This window comes from Amblyomma maculatum, chromosome 8 (assembly GCF_055883805.1).
Source record: "Amblyomma maculatum isolate TAMU_Amacu chromosome 8, ASM5588380v1, whole genome shotgun sequence".
In the NCBI taxonomy this organism is placed as follows: Eukaryota; Metazoa; Arthropoda; class Arachnida; order Ixodida; family Ixodidae; genus Amblyomma; species Amblyomma maculatum.
In genome coordinates, this window is record NC_139351.1 from 109,543,278 (window position 1) to 109,563,243 (window position 19,966).

At 43.6% G+C, this 19,966-nt stretch overlaps 1 protein-coding gene across 1 annotated transcript in view; it reads right to left on the bottom strand.

Annotated features, from left to right (window-relative positions):
* The window catches only part of LOC146182160 (Na(+)/H(+) exchange regulatory cofactor NHE-RF2), a 60,250-nt gene that overhangs the window by 5,061 nt on the left and 35,223 nt on the right, over positions 1–19,966 (bottom strand). The window contains exons 2-3 of the mRNA XM_084577170.1: positions 6,623–7,150; positions 3,409–3,498 (exon numbers count right to left, since the gene is read on the bottom strand). Of these exons, the coding sequence (XP_084433296.1) occupies positions 3,409–3,498; positions 6,623–7,150 (618 nt within the window). The remainder of the gene's footprint in view (positions 1–3,408; positions 3,499–6,622; positions 7,151–19,966) is intronic.

A 19,966-nucleotide genomic window follows, 5' to 3' on the forward strand; every position in this document is an offset into this window, starting at 1 on the left:
GTGTCTCTGCTGAACTCTGTGACTCATTCTGGTCTTTCCAGTCAGGTCGATTTAAGAGTGTTGAACTGATCTCCTGAAATTTCTTAAGAGGACTATTACTTCCTTGTTGGACCTTTGGTACCCCCAGAACGAAGCTTGCCAAACTTAATGATATATTCTAATTGATTTAATTTCTTTTATATGCATCAGCATGGGGTTAGGAAATCACTTTCGTGTTAGGCACGAAGTATTCATGTCTTGAGTTACCCATCAATGTAGCATAGGCTAGAGCATTTTATAGTAGGACGCTCAGGGTAACACCTGCTGACCACTTCCAATCAGCCGAAGCAGATGTTGGATGTTCCATAAGGGGCCAGCCTATCTCCATTACTTTTATTGGCAAACATAGCAAGGGGCAAACCGGCATAGCCATTTACTGAATGAAGCTCACCAAACAGCCGCACTCATTCAGACAGGAAGAAGACGGTCGGCTGCGTGCCAAGATATAAGGTTCAGCTCCACGGTAGCACCGGAAGAGTGTCAGTGGTATGGTAATATAAGTTAATGACTTGCCTTCTGATATTAAATGTAAATTAAGACTATTTGCAATGACTGTGTCAATTATACTTCAACCCATAGTTTGGCTGCCTACCTTGCCTTTCAGCGGTAATAATTAATTTCAACAGGACCTAAGCATTATTTCGTCATGGTGTGAAAAATGGAAACCATTTTAAGTAGAAATCATAGTCCTTCACTCATAAGCACATCCTGACTTGTCATACCAGTGATGTAACCAGAAATTCTTTAAGGTGCTATACATCACTAAGAAGCTATACGGCAGATAAGAAAAAAATGGGCAAAAAAAGGGGATGCAGCACCCAGAAAATTCCGGGAGGTGTTCTAACATTGATGTTCTAACATTGAAATACACCCCTGGCTGTGCCCCCGTATCATAGTTAAAGCACATCATGGTAACACAAATTATAAAATCTAAGATAGGCATACATCTGACGCTGTCACCTTCATGGGTCACCGATATTCAAACTGCTAGCTCTAACGCCTCATGCCCACTTTGTTACATGCGTTAAAACCTCAAATCTTCATCTACTGACATTATACAACTAGCGTACAAAACATTCGTGTGCCATAATTAAACTACACATCTTTCATCTGGCAGCCACGGGAATTGTACCTATCCTATTGTAACAATCCAAACTCATGCAGCCCAGTTCATCGCCTCATTTTACCCAAGACACCAGCGCCACGACCCTAAACTCTTCAATCATGCTGCATCATTTCGTGTCTATGCCTTTTTCACACATTCCAGTGCAATACAAATAACCCTTTGCTAACCACCCTACTAAGATTGCCTCCCACATCAACCATGACAACCCGTATAGAGCAGTACAGAGCAGTACATAGTTAAAGCACATCATGGTAGCACAAATTATAAAATCTAAGATAGGCATACATCTGACACTGTCACCTTCATGGGTCACCGATATTCAAACTGCTAGCTCTAACGCTTCATGCCCACTTTGTTACATGCGTTAAAACCTCAAATCTTCATCTACTGACATTATACAACTAGCGTACAAAACATTCGTGTGCCATAATTAAACTACACATCTCTCATCTGGCAGCCACGGGAATTGTGCCTATCCTATTGTAACAATCCAAACTCATGCAGCCCAGTTCATCGCCTCATTTTACCCAAGACACCAGCGCCACGACCCTAAACTCTTCAATCATGCTGCATCATTTCGTGTCTATGCCTTTTTCACACATTCCAGTGCAATACAAATAACCCTTTGCTAACCACCCTACTAAGATTGCCTCCCACATCAACCATGACAACCCGTATAGAGCAGTACAGAGCAGTACATAGTTAAAGCACATCATGGTAGCACAAATTATAAAATCTAAGATAGGCATACATCTGACACTGTCACCTTCATGGGTCACCGATATTCAAACTGCTAGCTCTAACGCTTCATGCCCACTTTGTTACATGCGTTAAAACCTCAAATCTTCATCTACTGACATTATACAACTAGCGTACAAAACATTCGTGTGCCATAATTAAACTACACATCTCTCATCTGGCAGCCACGGGAATTGTGCCTATCCTATTGTAACAATGCAAACTCATGCAGCCCAGTTCATCGCCTCATTTTACCCAAGACACCAGCGCCACGACCCTAAACTCTTCAATCATGCTGCATCATTTCGTGTCTATGCCTTTTTCACACATTCCAGTGCAATACAAATCACTCTTTGCTAACCACCCTACTAAGATTGCCTTCCACATCAACCATGACAACCCGTATAGAGCAGTATTCCCACAAATGATAGAATTCCTCCCAAAATGAAGGTGACAAAGCACGCGTCAAACCTTCAAGAGGCCGTGCAGTGACGCAGCTTTTGGTTATGCACCACTGTGCATAACCAAAAACACCTCAGAGCACAAATAGTCCCCGACTCTCCGAAGGAGGAATAAAAACGCGTAGCAGAGTCGGAGCAGATAACATCACCCTTTTATTGTGATCAACATTTCTTTTGCGCGCCCCTTCCCTTTTGAACGAGTTTCTTTGTTATTTTGCAAGCTCTTTTTGCAATGAACTTGCTATCTTCCTTGTTTCCCTGAGTGGCAAAGAAATGTCAGCATGTTAGAAACGCCTGTCCTATGTACTTCGCTGTTCCTGTCATGCTGTGTGTGGTTTGAAAAACGATGTCGCTCTCAGAGACTCTCCGCTGCCTGAGTGAATTGTGTGAATCTGGAAGCAAGGGATGAGTTCGTCCGACCGGTGATGTCATACACCTCTTTTCCACATATATTCCTGCCAGGGCCCTCTATTTGCATACCGCTTAAGCCGCTGCATATCCACTTACGGCAACTCATTCTTCCCCAACACAACGGCAATCTAGAATTCGTTACCCAATGACCCTGCTCCATTCACAAGTAATAAAGCATTCTGCGAGGAAATAAAAACTAATTCATTGTGGCTTTCACCACCTCCGCACGAACAGTGTACCTGCTGCAGATCATGTTTGCATGCCAAAATCAGGGAGAGGCAACAAGGTATGCATAGTGAAAAGCTTTGGATTTATTTGGACTAGCTAAGTTCGGACTGGTTACAATGTCTACAGTTGTTTAACACCAAACACTGAATACTTTATTGAAGGCACACTTTAGTACAGAAAAACTGAGCTACTGCCCAAGAGCAGTGAATTCACATCATTCCCATCTTAGTTGTGGTATAATTTACCTACACCATAAGAAACTCCTCATTTCTCCATTCAATCAACCATCCTAAGATGCCCTGCACATTTCTTTAGTTGTCATTTGGACAGCTGCTGTCAGTTTTGTCATCAGGCAAATATAGCACACTGGTCATGGGACATTAGTTCTATGCCCTCACTGCTCACCTCTTTCTTTGCTGGCGCAGGTTCAGGCACCACAGGGCAACTTTCTTCTTCATCGCCGTCCTCCTTCCCTTCCAGGCCACTTTGCCGCCTCTGCAAGATCATAAATACTACCGTCAGAATGTTGCTCATACTTACAGCAGGATTTACTGATGGCCTGTGCTGCTTTTTTGTTATTGTTTTTTTACGCTTTTCACCCCTTTGCTACCACCTCAACCCTGCACAGAGGATATGTAAGCGAACCAGGGCCAATTCAACGAAGCTGTTCGATCATAAGTGTACACATTGGTACTAACTCATGCAGTGACCATGAGCAGTAGGAAATAATAATACGACAGTCAGAGCACTGGCCAGTACAGAGCTGTTGTTAGGTGCAAGTTGTCAACTATTATAATGTTAGGCATGGCCTCTGCAACAGTGCACTGTGTTTATCAGGGGGTAAATGCATTTCCTTCCCTACCAGTTACATTTCCTGAACTTCCTCTGAAGTTCTTCGAGTACTGTGTGACCTTTCCACTCTATCAAAATTTCCCTTCCTTTTGGGATCTTATTCCGGTGCAGATGTATGAAAATTGCTTAGAATATTTTGATTTGAAATGTGCCATTCCTGTCAGCATAGGCACCAGAACATGAGCAAAATAATCTGGTAGCCCATCTGCAGTAACCAGTAGCATTTTAAGTCTGCTTGTCAATGACTTCTTTCAGCTCACATTATCAAACTTGGTGCGCCATATGCCCAAACGGCGTGACCAGCATATGCTTCTTTTCTAAAGAAAAATGCACGTGAAATATTTGTAGCTTCCTAGTGCTGCTGAAAAAAAATATAAAGTCAACCATGCCCAGTAAATGGAACTGAACATTTCAGTGACACTAAAAACAACAAAACAAAAGTAAAAATTGCGCAATTGAAGCATACATATCACGCACACACAGATGCTGGTGTCTGTTTTCGGTGCTATTGAAACCTGTAACTGATAAGTTAAGACAGAATAGCAATGAAATGTTCAATGGATGTAACTTTCTTACACCAGGTTTAACAGCATAAATAGGAATTAGCAACAAATGTAGTCATGAGAAAGATGTCAAGAGACAGTTTCAGGTACAAAAGATATTCAAATTCAAATTCATTTTATTTTCCTTGTGTGCAAGGAAGGAGCAGCCACAAAAAGCTACCGTTCATGGCAGCTTGACGAGGTGGCTACCCCTACAAGTGATGACAGCAGCGGCACGTACATCGAGGAGTACAAAAACGAGCATGTTTTAAACACTTCAGTTCACAATAATATACACATTCTGCTTTGCATACACTGCACGGTTAACAAAATCAACTACACGATTGTTATATACATACAAATTGATGCATTCATCTAGATGCCTGCCTACCTACCTAAACAACTTAAAAAAAACAGCTACAATGCACTATCTTGTAAGAGGTGTTAGCTACTTCACAAGGAACACTGCATTTCATTCAGTGATACAGGGGGTGTATAACACAGCCTTGCTTGTCTGAAGGTGCCCCCTTAATCAGTGACAGTCTTTTTCAATGACCAAAGATGACTACTGCTTCTCATTTACACTTAACACCAACCCCCTCCTCTAGAAGTTTAGACACCCACCTAATTTCAATTCCTGTGGAAATCCTTGATTTCTGTTTATTATATTAAAATGCCTGGCTGGGGCATTACACAAAAGGTAGGCACAAATATTTTGCCGAGTGAAGTTTTGACATAACGAAAAATTACTACTAAGATTACCAGTGAAATTTAATGAACAATTGATGGCCACGAAGTATTTGGGTAAGTTGTTCCAATCTGCAAGAGTATGAGGAGAACAGATGATGGTTCAGTTTGATGGCTCTGTTGTGGATTTTTGTATTACCGCACAGTCCTAAGATACCACGTGACATGAAAGACCACTCAGCATAGATATAAATGGCTTCTTTAACCAAGCATGAATGTGCCTGTGAGGCCTATGGACAATGTGTCTATAACTCAGAATCCAAGGTCCCCCTCGAGGTTTCGATATCGATCTCACATGCCCAGTCTGAGTAGGCAGTGCTTGCCAACTCAGCTGTCATGTGGTCTCGTGACACCACACAAACCGACGACCAGTCAGTACAGGGCCATTTTACCCACCAGTTACCCATTATTAATATAAACAGCGCGAACACGAAGACAAGGGACAAGAAACAAGAAAGCCACAGTACATGCGCTGACTCACAACTAAGCCTAAGCCGTTTACTCCAAGGCCCAGAAAAACAAACACGAAGAAAACGAAACAGCCTTGGAGTAAACGGCTTAGGCTTAGTTGTGAGTCAGCGCATGTACTGTGGCTTTCTTGTTTCTTGTCCCTTGTCTTCGTGTTCGCGCTGTTTATATTAATAATGAATAAGTACCAACTCGCCCAACAAAGTATCTTGGTAAGCCACCAATTACCACCTTCCAGAGTTTTGTACCTTTGATTTTTCACTCACAATGTGGAAGCCGACAATGCCTGCACAGAATTTTCTAGAAAATGGGGCCTTCAGCACTATCATATTAAAATGAAGTAAAAGAAGTAACATTAGTGGTAAGTGATCGAGAAACTTAAAAAGTATGACGAATGCAATGAGACATGAGGGCTGGCGACACAACACATGGGGCAGAGACAAATGAACTGTACAAAAATTTAAGAACAGGCAAAAGGTGATGCTACAATGACGAACTGAGAGGCATGATAAACAAAATTCAGCATCTAAACGTTGGCACACTGATGTCGTAGGAATACAAACAGACGAATCTTGCCACTCTGTTTTCAACTCACTCAAGCACATTGATAAGGTAACAGCGTAAGTTGAAAATGGCTGATGCATGTTCTAATTTAGATCTAACACGAGATATGTATAATAAGTTTTGCATGATCCCTGATGTTTTCTATTTTCCCTCATGTTCTCAGGCCTTCCAATAGACTGATGTGCCCTGATGGCACAGGAATAAATTTTCTTCTGCGAACCTGCATGCCACAGACTTTCACCCTTGCCTGCCTGTTACACATAACCACAAGGACCAGCCTTAGTGACACACCATGGGAATGCTGACATAGACTCATTATACAACATGACTGCAATGATCGAGCTGTGTATATACTATTACTGATGGAACCCATTCAATCTAGGTCAGCTTGTAATTCGTACACAGAAATGAATATTCACATTCAGTGGGATATATCAAGACCATACCAGAATGGGTGTAGGCGCCGACTGGGCAGCATCATCTTCCTGCGATCCTTCGCTGCCAGCTTCAGCAGAGGCCGCCGCGGCGACACCTTCGCTGTCGCCCTGGCCGCCATTGGTGGCCGGGTTGAGCGGCGGGTTGCGGAGCCGCACCACGTTGGCCTGGTCACCGCGGACCTCGATGCCCCGCTCACGGTACCACTGCTCACCCTCGGCGGTGAGCACCAGCAGCCGCGTCTCATCCGGCACCGCCCGGATGCGCTCCACGATGTCCCTGTGCGCCTCCTGCTGCACGTTCAAGCCGTTCACCTCGACGATGCGGTCGCCCTCGCGCAGCCCCGCGTGCTCAGCAGGGCTGCCGGCGTCGATCTTGCCCACGTATTGGCCCCGGCGGTCCTTCTCAGCGTGCAGGTTGAAGCCGTACCCTTCGAAATCGTGCCACTTGGTCATGTGGCAGAGACGCGGCGCAGGCGCGTCGGGGGGAAGCTCAGCGCTCTCTGAAGCCTCCTCCCTCTTTGGCTCATCGGGTTCATCCTGCGGATGGTACAAACGTGAAACGGTTGAAGGAAGCAAAATCATGTCACGAGATATGTTTTTGGTTGATCAGCTGATTATGACTAACGAAAATCTAGCGAAACAATTGCATGTAAGCGTCTGCTGCGTTAGCGTTATAAAAGTAAGAAGCATAAAATTAAAAATGCAGAGAATTCTTATAACATGCGAAAGCGGGATCGCACAAGCTTTCTGTCGCCTGCTGCTCTGCAGTCTCAGCTGTCCAAGTGGCATATCAAATGGCGAAGGTTTGACCGTGGCCTCCACAATCGGCTCCACTATCAGCATGAGGTCAATTCTTCATTAATATAAACATGGTAAGGGCCTCCACTAACCTATTCGCAATGCAATGCTGTAGAAGTGGTGCCAGCTTATAACGGTTTTGCGAGTTTTGAGAATACTTTACTGCACAGACTGTGAACAGGGCATGAACAGCGCGCAGTTTCAGCATAGCGGGAGAAGCTTATAGATAGAAATATGCGCGTAAGCGTTAGAATGCGTGACGTCCCTCCTAAATAAAAATAAGATTAGTGATGCGCCGAGCAGCGTTCGGAACGGCGCGACTGCATGGTCAATGCAAACACATGCTCGCAGACGCGGGATGGTGGGAAGTTAAGAAACCGAAACTATGCCACTGAGCTGAACTTCGGAAGTAAGGGGCTCCAGTAGTCATCGTTAAAGCCTCTTTAGTCGTCGTGCCTCGCGCACGAGTGCCTGTGCACCACCGTTCAATTAAATTCAGATTCGGGAGAATTACATCGGTGATCGCTGGCTGTGCGGGACATACATACTTCGATGTGAAGCTAAACTGAAAGTTATACCTGAAGGTTAGCAGGCCTGAATCTCACATGTTCAATGTGTACAAGCACAGCCCCACCTGTTCAGTGCACAGAATGGTGTGGTGTACCAAATTCCTCTTTCGTGCATAGTACGTGGGGCCATAGCCTTCTTTACACTATAAAGCATAGAAGGAGGCTATGATGGGGCAAGCTGATCGGTATATAAATTATCCCGTTCGAGAGCATATATGCACTGCAAATAACAGGAATAAACAAAATGGACTACTCGCAATGCATGACAAGTGTAAAGAGTGCACATAACCCTATGACGAGTTTTTTAACCGGTATAAGCAGGGGTAAGCGCACAAGAGAAATTATTGCAGCAGAAAGAATAGCTTGATTATAAAGCACATACCTTCTGCTAATCTCTACACAAAATTTGCTAGGAGGCCCCGCTATTACACGATTTTATGTTGGTCTCAATAAAATGCTGCTGCATACATATATATACGTGCCTTTTCACAATAAAGCTGCCCGAAGTATTAGAACTGTGCGAGTGCCCTCTCGTGCCTTGTCCCCGTCGTTTGTTGCGCGACAACACTGATAATTATATTGCTCCGCTTATTCCTGAACGAGAACACATCGCAGCTGCTACATACGACAAGACTTTTTTAAACGCGCCATATTTTAAACGTACGTTAAAATATGGCGCGGCTTCTTTTAGCGACCGGTCGTGCGCTCGCTCCACTTCCGCTAAAACCTAGCTTTCTCCCCACAGCAGAACAAAAAGAAGAAACACAACTTGCGATTACGTTAAGGCGTGCACAACACCATTCACACGGGCACCGAACAACGGTGCGTGCAAACTACAAAACCGCATTAGTAAAAAACCCGTGATAAAAAAGCAAGCTGTTTTCTCTCACGCTAAGCTAGCTACACGTGTGAAAGCAGCGCACATATGCCGACGGGAAGGGTGGGAAAAGGGAGTAGGAAAGAAAGTGTAAAATTAACCAGAGTGCCCTGCTGATTCAAAATGTCGACGATTATACTGTTTCACAACGGCACGCCCGCTTCGGCAGAAACCTTTTTTTTTCTTTTGTTTGCGACGCAGAATGTAGTGCGTCAACACCCCTTTCTTCGTCCACCATTAAAATTCCCCACTCTCTCTTCACAATAATCTCGGGCGACATGCAGGTGAGACTACCGCGGCACGCAAGTGCGACCTGGCCTAATTGCCGGACTCCGTACAAGACCACCCTTTCCACGACGGCTGCGCGGCAGCAGCGACTCACGCGACCTGGATTTCCCACGAATTCCTTCCATGACAGGCGGACGGCGCCGAAAAAAGGCAAAATTAATAACAAACAGCAACAAAAATGAACCCGCTCACTTTTTCACTGCAGGTGTATATAATCGACAGAAATTGCCCATACACTATCATTCTGTTGTTTTTTCTCAACCTGAGTTTTAACCTGCTTACCCGAAAGGTAACCTTGCTTCAAGTGTAAAAAGAACAGGCTTTCTTAAAATGGTTGATGCTTCATCACGACTACTCTATGGACAAAGATATCACAGAAGACGCCAAGGGTCATGTCGATAATTCACCTTCGTAGAATCTGAACGCTCATACAAGGGTCGTAGGTATTGCGGCACGGAAAACAATTTTCCAACACCCTTTTTTAGTAAAGTGGGTGTGGAAAAAGTGTTGCTGCGGGTGTTAGTGATCCGAGCACCCTTTTGACACCTAAAAGAGTAAAACACGTTCAAATGTTCTGAGAGTACACACCATCTAGCAGCAGCCTGACTGCCACACCCATTGCAGGACAAAGGCCTCTCTCACATCTCTGCAATTAGCCCGGTCCTTTGCAAGAAGCGTGCTGTCAAGTGTATTTTTTAATCTTCGCGGGTTATAACTTCTGTCCCGCATAAAACGGGCTATACTAAGGCTGCCTAGTCGAAAGCACCAGGGCCAGACTACTTTCGTGGCACTTGAGAATCTTCCCATCCAAGCCTGAGCCTTTAAACCCGTCCCTTAAACTTAGTGAACGTCTACTAATTATACACACAGAACAATTTCAATCTGAGCTAGCTGGTTCATATTTTGTATAAGACAGCAACACAGTGAGAGGAGACACGACATGAGCTGGTGAGGTGGCGGAGGGTGAGTCGAAAGGAGCATGAAGAAGGTTCAGGGAAGCATCTGAAGCAGAAGAATCTGAATTCAAGCTAGTTCGCAAAGCCAGTCTCCTCGGAGGGTGCTACCCACAATTGGCTGTTTTATGCGTAACTAATAAAGTAGGCGCACTGCAGTGCTAACCGCTACATTAAATAAATCCTAACAATATTCACGTCATTTCAATTAGAAACAACCATTGATTGATTGATTGAATGTCCTTTGTTGAATGGGAAGGCTCATGGCTATGGATGGGGATAAAGGGAAGTAGACAGAATCTTCATTGTTTAGGTCGTCACTCGAATCACATTGTTCTAATCAGGCCACTAAGCGAGCCATACTTGGCAAATATCATCTGTGTGTTACATCAGTTTCTAGAAGGGAACGGTAGTTCAGGCGGTAGGGTTTGATCTCGGAGCGTCCAGTAGAAAAAGCAGGGCAATCCCAGAATAGATGATATGCCGCCGCGAGTTGGAGTCGTACAGGGAGCTTTGATTACCCGCTATTGCCGACGGTGCACGAGGAAATGGATGCCGCAGCTCTGACTGTCTCTGCAAACAACCATTATTTATTCTTTTTTTTTTTAGATCTTGGTTAATCTTAGCTGCGACAATGATATAGGATGGATATGCAGCAACTGCCACGCACTGTAGAGTCGATCACACTTGTCTCGAGCGGCGCTGTGCGGCGTAAATAAAAGGGCAGGTTAAATGCAGGCTCCCCAGCCAAGCACACATTAGAACCGCCTTACCTCAAAAAAAGCAGCTGCGATAATATTTCGCTTAATCTGCTATAAAGCGCACCAACATAACGCTCTAGACAATTGCTATCGACTCTGTACAGGGCATATTTCAATAGCTCATGCAAGGTGAAACAATTACCGCTTAGAAGCAATGAACGCCGGCACACGTGGCAATCCTCCCTGGCCAGGTGACGAAAATGCTTGAAATATTTCGAGGAGACTCCCTCGTCACGCTATCGGGCGGGCGACAGCGCCCCGAAATGAGCGTACTGGCTACTGTGTGTCCTGTCCCTTTGCGCTAAACAAGATGAATCTTGGTACTAGCTTGGCGCGATAGACAACATGTCTCTTGCGCTCGATTGATTTCGGTTTCGTATATAAAAAAAAAAAAAAAAAAAAAAAAAAAATGGATTTCCTCACGCTACAGGCGTCAAGAAAGTTAGTTTTTCTTCGTTTCAAAAACTGACATGGCATCGTCTTATGCACGGCCTCGAACTCCCAAGTGGGACTACAATCACTCAAATGCGATTAATAAAAAGTCAATTACCGAGTTTCGCATAAATATCTGAATAATAAGTCTTGAAAGCGAGCTCGTAGCAACAATCAATACTTTATAAAAACTGAGATGCAGGACCTAAAGTCGACCGTAACTAAACTGGAAGCCACCGTTTCATACCTGTTGGGTACAACCGACGACTTTTTTTCACAAAACAAATTAACCTTGCTCTTGGCGCATGATAGCCTTAGTTGCTTATGCGCCAAAAAACCCAACACAACACAACAACACAACCTACGGCTTGGAAAACAGGAGCCGTAAGAACAATTTACTTATTTATGGAATAAAAGAAGGGATTGAATGATCAGAAGCAGAACTTACGGACAAAATAACAAAGGAAATCTTCAATGGGAAGTTAGGAGTTGATGTAAATAGCATTGGAAAGTGTCATAGAAAAGGTTTGAAATCAAAAAAGAATCGCCCTGTGATGATAAAATTGGGCGACTACCGAGAGGAGGTCTCGAAATAAAGGCATACCCGAAGTTGAAAGGCACAGATTTTTATGTTAGTGAAGATTTTTCAAAAATAATTCGTGACGTCAGAAAAAAGCTATGGTAAAACACATCTCAGGAAAAGAGCAATGGAGTCAATTAAAAGTGACACCTGAAAAGTGGCAGGCAGCCTTTCAACATACTTAACATGAATTGTCGCAGCGTCGTCAACAAAACTAGTGAACTTGAAGGTATGCTTTTTATTTTTTTTCACATGAAGTGGACGTTGCCATGCTTACAGAGACCTGGTTGAGCAGTGAAATATTTGATAGTGAATTTGTTCCTAAAGCTTATAAAGTTTTTCGCTCCGACCGTGGTAGAAGAGGGGGTGGAGTAGCAATCTTATTCAAATCATCCCTGCAACATTTCAAAATGCCTGATGATCAAGGCATTGAAGCCGTGTTTTGTAAAACATACGTAAATAAGGTCCGGTTTATTCTTGGTGTTTTTTATAGACCTCCGAGCTCTTCTGTTACGGGCTTGGAAAATTTACAGGCATATATACAATCTCATGTAAAAACAGACGATAGACTAATACTGGCTCGTGATTTCAACTTGCCCAAGATTGATTGGCCGAAATTTTCATCTTGCCGTTCCCATAATTGTGAAACTGAAATGCTCGACATTGTGTTCACATTTGACTTGTTTCAAGTGGTAAATGATTTCACGAGATTGCAAGGTGCCGTAGGATCATTTCTAGATTTATTTTTGTCAGCGGTGCCATCCACAATTTCGCAAAATGTGACGTCACAAAAGGGATATCCGATCACAAAGCTGTACTACTAAGTTTGTCAAATATGTACCCAAGTTATGAAACTAGTGTTAAATTCTTTCCAAATTTTCCACGTGCTGACGACGATTCTATTTTGGACATGCTTGATTTATGTTTTGATAACTTTAGAAATAGCACCGGTAGCGTTAATGACTTATGGTTTTCGTTTAAAAAAATAACTTCCGATGGTATTTACCATTTTGTTCCCAAAATTGCAAAAACAAACAAACAAAAACAGTGTAGCGTAATCCATGGATTTCTCGGGAGACGTTACGCTTGCAGCGACGGCTTAAAAGATTAAAGAAGTTGAGCAGAAACTTATCCTTAAAACCAGTCGTGGAAGAAATTTCCGGACAACTTAAGCGGAAAATAACTTGCGACAAAAAAAAAAAATATATTACGGAACTTTGCTGCCTTCGTTCACTAGAACCTCTCCCGAGAGATTCTGGCATCAAATACTACCAAAATTTTCTTCCACGAATTAATTCATAGTAAACGGGAAATGTGTACGTGATGAGGGTGTTATTTGCTCTGCGTTCAACACGTTCTTCCAATCGGTATTTACACAGGACAATGGTTGTCTCCCTAACTTTTCAGTATCGTTTCCTGCCATATCTCATGTTGTTACTTCGGAAACTGGTGTTCTTAATTTGATTTTGAACCTTGGCGTTAAAAACACACTAGGTCCCGATAATATATTAAACACTTTTCTGAAGCGCTATGCATAGTGGTGCGCGAAATACTTATCTGTTGTATTCACCAGGTCATTACGCGAAAGTTCTTTACCGGATGACTGGAGGACAGCCACGATAATGCCTTTGCACAAAACCGGGGAAAAAACGCACATCGAGAACTACCGACCAATTTCACTAACGTCGACATCATGTTAAATTTTAGAACACAAATCATAAGCATATATTAGGTTTCTTGGAAGAGAACAAATTACTTAGATTTTCAGCACGGTTTCAGGCCTGGACTTTCCACTAATACACAATTAGTTGAGACTGCATGACTTCGCTCAGTCGATTAATCAGGGAAAGCAAACAGATGCCATATTTATGGACTTTCGCAAAGCATTTGACAAGGTATCACATAGCAAACTAATGTATAAACTAAGCTATTGTTTAAAAAACGACCAGATACTTACATGGATAAGGGCATACCTCTCGAACAGGTGTCAATTTGTCACTCTAAACAACACTTCATCTAACAGTAATGAGTTGTGTCTGGCGTCCCCCGGGGATCTGTATTGGGTTCGCTTTTATTTATATTATTTATTAATGACACTGTTACAGGTCTTTTAGTCAGTGTGAAGCTGTACGCGGATTATTGTATTTTATACAAAGAGGTGTCTTCAGTTGATGACCAAGTATGTCTAAATAATTTCTCGACAGTGATTGCGTGGTGTAATGATAGCAGATGCGTGGTAATTTGAAAAAACAGTTTTTGTGAAAATTACATATAAGAAAAGGCCTCTTCACTTTGCGTACGATACTAGCAACATGCCATTAATGGAGGTTATAGAGTATAAATATTTGGGCCTACGGATTACTAACAACCTTTCCTGGACAAAACACATAGATACTGTTGTAGCTAATTCAACGCGCAAACTCTTTTCTTTTCAGGCATTCTGCCCCCTCCAGTGTTCATCTAATTAGCATACAATTCCATCATCCGGCCGCTCTTAGAATATACCGTAATTATCTGGGACCCTTTCACATTAACCAACATTCATAAACTAGAGCGAATACAGCACAAGGTAGTTAGGTTTTTGTTTAATTCACGGCCGTGCATCTGTCAGTGAGCTCGAAACGCAGCGGATTACCCCTAGTCAGTGAGCACAATCGTGTCTGCCGATGAAAGTTTTTATTTCAGCTCATAAAAGGTCACTATAATATTAATACTTCTAATTATTTTGTTCACTCCTCAGGTTATAACACGAGACAAAGACACGATCTGACAATAACTCCCTTGAACGGGCGAAATAACTGCTTTAAATATTCTTTTTTTCCTAGGACCATTACTGAGTGGAACAAACTTAACAGCGAGACTGTTACTCAAAATAGTGTAAAGATGTTTGAAAAGTACCTGCAAATGTTATGAATGTTATGAATTTTATGAATTTGATTTGTGTTCATATGCTTGTATTTCGTTTTTTCCCCACCCTGTTATGATCTGTACTGGATCGCAGTATCTATAAATAAGAAATAAAAATAAAATTATTAGCGAAGTTTTGCAGCATATTGTGTCCGCCGCGGCAGAGAAGTTGCTCCTGCAAATATTGTTGTTGTTGTTGTTTTTTTTTTTTTGAACCATCTATTTAAGGAATTTTTGAAAGTGTTCGCTGAGCTACCGGTATACCTATATAAAGAGTATTATTTTTGTAGTGGCCTATATAGACTCAGCAGGCTATAAAGAACTTCAGGACACTGGGACAAGAAAGGGACCGCTTGCAGTTATACGTGGCTCTCATCTCTGCAAATCATGTGACATTTCTTCTTTCAGCTCGCTTTCACCAGGATTTCCCCCTTATAGCTATAAGATAAATGAGCCACGAAGCGACGCGTCATATAAACACCCGGTGCAATAAAGACGATACGAGGTTATCCTCGTAGAGCGCAAGCGCACGGAGAGAGCGAGGTCATACGGTAAAAATATTCCCACCGAAAGAGAGCCACACCTGAGAACAGTGACGGGTTCCAAGTATTGGCGAGCGTCACTTCACAAGGCCTCATGATGTCATCGGCTTGCTTCATTGACATGTAAGCGTACTTTTAAGACGGGTGCAGAAAAAGGTGCCGGATATGGACTTCACCGTCACAGGTGGTGAAACTTCAGTATCCAACAGATACAGGATAGGCATCAGCTAATCTGCCCTGACGTCCTTGGACCAGGGCGGCGTGTTCGGCCAGCAGGATTATACCTATAGCTGAGTTTTAGGATGTGAGCTCAACAGTAGTCTCCCAAAACTCTTTTGTTTTTGTTTTTCGATCCATATTTCGATCAGGGGTGAAAGTATAGAGGCGGCAGCGGCCGGTTACGTGACTTGAGGTCACACACGCACTTCGATGTCCTCGTTTTTCTCCGAAGGAGCCATATCGATGGCAGAGAGAGAGAAAACTTTTAATGAGCATAATAATCTAATAATTCGCAGGAGCTGGGTGGTCGGTGCCCCTAGTCCAGGGCTCCGCTGGCAGCAGCTGACTTGCGGACTACCTGGATAATCCAGGCTTACTGGTCCAGGTTGTCGCTGGTCAGGGCCGCCTCCCACTGCTCGTGTGTCGGGCATGGCACTATTAACGTTGGGTCAGGTTTGTCCTGGCATTCCCAAGAGATGTGATGGAGTGTGGGGCTTGCACCGCACCAAGGACAGTAACTCGTGTATTTTGTTGGGCTTATCTTATTTAAAATGTGAAGATTAGGGAATGTGTTTGTTTGTATTTTTCTCCAGTCTATAGCGTCCGAGGAAGGAAGTTGTTTGTGTGGTGGTGAGAAAATTCTTCTTTCTAACCGTAGGTGTTCCAGCCTGTCGCCGTAGGGTCCTAGGAGAGGGGTGGGGTAGGGATGGGGATCCGCCCGGTTTGTGAGAGCTCGGGCTAGATCATTCGCTACCTCATTTCCTTCTAGGCCTTCGTGTCCAGGTGTCCATGTAATTGTGTGCGTCTGGGAGATGGAACGTAATATTGCACACGCTCTTCTGTGAGGTTTTCCGGCCAGGTAGTCCCTACAGGCATCGATGGCAAGAATCGATGCCACTGATACAGTTGTCACAGTGCCTGTGACAATATGCTTGTCGCATAAAAATTAGCCAGGTTTTAATTCCGCTTAAATACCCGTGCGAAAACCCTGTTTGGAATTGCTTTGACAGGATTGTGCTTGGCGGTTTGGCGCACTGACTGGCGTAGAGTTTGGCAGCGCGTCCTTATAGTTGGTTTGGTTTTTGGAGAAAAGCAATGACACAGTGTCTTCATCACTTCTCGGTGGACACGCACACTTACAAATAACGGCATACATCCGGAGGTACATATGCCGTCGGCTCGCATCCCTATCGCAAACTATCCTCTACCTTGACTATCAGATGGATGCTAAAAAAATTCAGGGGGCACTTTGGCTCACTAAAGTGCTTCAAGGCGGAAGCCTTCCCCGCCGCGCTGCTTAGACACTGCGAAATCGTTAGTGATTGACTAGGATTGTGATAGATACTGCGCCTTTTCTTTGCTGTAAACCAATTTTAAACGCCGCTGCTGCCCTCTGTACTGCCTATATTTCTATATATGCTGTGTGGTGCGGCATTCGAGGAATCGCCAAATGAAAGGCGCCGCACGGACGCCTGGATCGAACGCCCGGCGGGGTCTCCTGGTAACGTCATCGCCAGTCGTGACGTCATACTCGAATGTGAAGTCATTATCACTTTGTTATGTGACGTCATTATGACGTCACATCCGGTCATGACGTCACTGTCGATGACGTCACCATGTGAGGGCTATGGACGTCTTGAAACGTCTAACCATTAGTATTCGCTAGTAATAGTTAACCATGACTTGCAATTTCTGAGTACTAGTTAAGCAGGAGGAAACAACTTTATTCAACGCATTATTAAGCGTCAAGAATGTCCTGGACCAGGGTCACCAAGGCCAATTGATCATTCAGCTGGTCAGATGCTAACCAAGCCCGCCACGTTGGATGTCTGGTTAGTGTTAATTAAACACCCCTTAACTAGTAAGTGATGGTTAGTGATAGTTACGATGACCTCCAAATGTACGGGTTCCTATGGGCATCTGCTTAACTATTTTATTATTAGTCATAAATTATCACGAAATTATTTTGAAAATGCATTAAATCATGTTCCGATATCATCCGATTGCTATTGATTAAGTACGATTCAATGGTGATTGGCATATGCCCACATAAGGCATGCACCCGAAACCCGGACACATTTGCTAACGACAGCATGAGGCATTAAATGCTTTCGCACCGCCATGATTGCTGCGCAACAAACGGTGCGTCTCAATTTTGACACGAAATATCACGTGACATTTTTGGCATCACTTCCTGCTCAGGCCACTCCTGAGACAGGTCTTAATATACAGAGCACTTACAATTAACTGTATAAATACAAGAACGACCCCCCAATCGCTTATGTAACACTACTTTAGCTAAGGGCCTTCAAGGTAACAAAAAAAAAAAAAAAAGAAAGTGAGGGCAGTGATATGTATGTGGATTCAGGTGAGTGTTTGCTATCGTGATTTGTGAAAATAAAGATATTAATTGGCAAGCTGACGGCTAAACATGCTGCGTTTTCCTTCCAAACTGCAGCACACTGGAGCATTAAAGTAGTACAGAAAAAATCAACAGACTTGCTTGAGATCAATCTCTAGGAATCTCTGGCGTCGCTCGAAAAGATCCGAGAAGCTGCTATCATGCACCTTTTTATCTGTTTTCGTGGTTTATATATAGTTATGCTGCAGGTTTCAAAAGAAGCACGACGCATTTTCCCAGAAATGGTCGTCGCGTAATAGGCAGATCCGAAGTAACGTATAGAACGTTGGTCACACATTGCAAAATATTGTAGAACGTAATTGAATCAAGTAAACTTTACATGCACTGCGCGCTAACAGGTGAGCAGTACCACCAGTGAAATTTCGTTACACCGGGCGATATCTTTAACGTTTACAAATATTTTTTAAACCTACGAGAGAGACGTCGATATTGAGAGCGCTGAATGATAGACAGCAAGGCGGAGATTATGACTGTGATAGATAACATTAGATGAACAGTTAGACGAATAGCTAATCAATTTTATTATATCTTTATTTGAGGGGCATTATTACATCGCCAAATTGAAGGACGCCCACATCAACGGTGAGCCTAGTTATTAAATTTCAGCAACCGCAATGTTGTTGGGAACGGTTTAGATTTATTTGTTTATTTATTATAAGTAGCTGCCGCGCCCATGTGGCATTATTGTAGGTCGGTTTGTACAAAACACTATGTTACAAGCAAATAAAATACTGGGAACATCACCAAGGTAACACAAAGTTTTAATTAAATAGCCACGTTTATCATTAGTACAACGATCGCATAAGATACTTTGGTACATTGCTAATAGTAATTATAATAATAGCAACAACAATAATAAAAGAAAATGCCGACCTGGGAAAAAGTACATCATATTACCATATCAATAATTGTTTGAAAATCGGGCTCACGAACCACATAACATCCATAACTTATGGGTTTTAACGCCCTAAAGCGACTAAGGCTATGAGGGACGCCGTGATGGTGGGCTGCATATGATTTCGACCATCCGAAGCTCTCTAAGTTGCACTGACATCGAAATCATCATGATAGTCATGAAGCGGTCTTCACCCACTGCACGGCAAAGCCAATACCCCTTCAATTATAACCCGCGGTGCGGACTCGGGTTATGCCGGCCTTAATTCGCGGCGGCACTCTTGGTGTCCGGGGGGAAGGGGAGATGGGATGTTGGGAAGGGAGGGGGGGGGGGGGGTCATCATCGTGGAGTCACTCTCGTCGTCGTCCTCGTCATCGGCTCCGTCGCCAACGCTCTTTACTAGGAGGTCAAGGCTAAACATGGCTCTCTTTCCCAGAAGCAGGCGTCTCCTAATTTCATGGCTGCAGTCTCCTTCCGAGGTAATCTTGAAGCCCAAGAAGAGAAAATCTGTCACAGCGTCCACTTCTTGTCCCTTGATGCTCCAGGACTTTATAGGCCAAGACGCCATGATCTTTGTCGTTTTAATGTTCAGTTTAAGCCCAAACTTCTCACTCTCTTCTTGTACGCGCATGAGTTCCACTTGAGTTCCACTTCACTTTCTGCCATTAAAGTGGCATCATCCGCATATCGTACACACGCCGACCATATACCCCGTCTTTCGGCGATGCGATTCTGAATTGGTCGCCCACAGCCACGCTTCGTAAAACCAAAAGCTACGCAGCCAGAGACAAGGCGTATAATAATACAGACTCAATACAGTATCGGCGCAGGCAATCACGTCGCCAGAGCTTGGGCACGTGTCGCAACAGAACGTCGCTAGAAGGATACGGTCCACATTGTTGCGTGCCAAGAGCCCGATAGCGCCACTAAGTGCCACTTAGTGCGGTAACAGATACGCGCTGCGCTTGAACTCGCAAGTCGATGTTGCTTCTCGAGGCAGATATCCCGCACAAGTGTCAGAAAGACGCATTGAACTCGAATAATTCCCACAACTACACGGGGTTCTATGAGGGGCCGGCCACGACTATATAGGGCTGCGATCACATACTT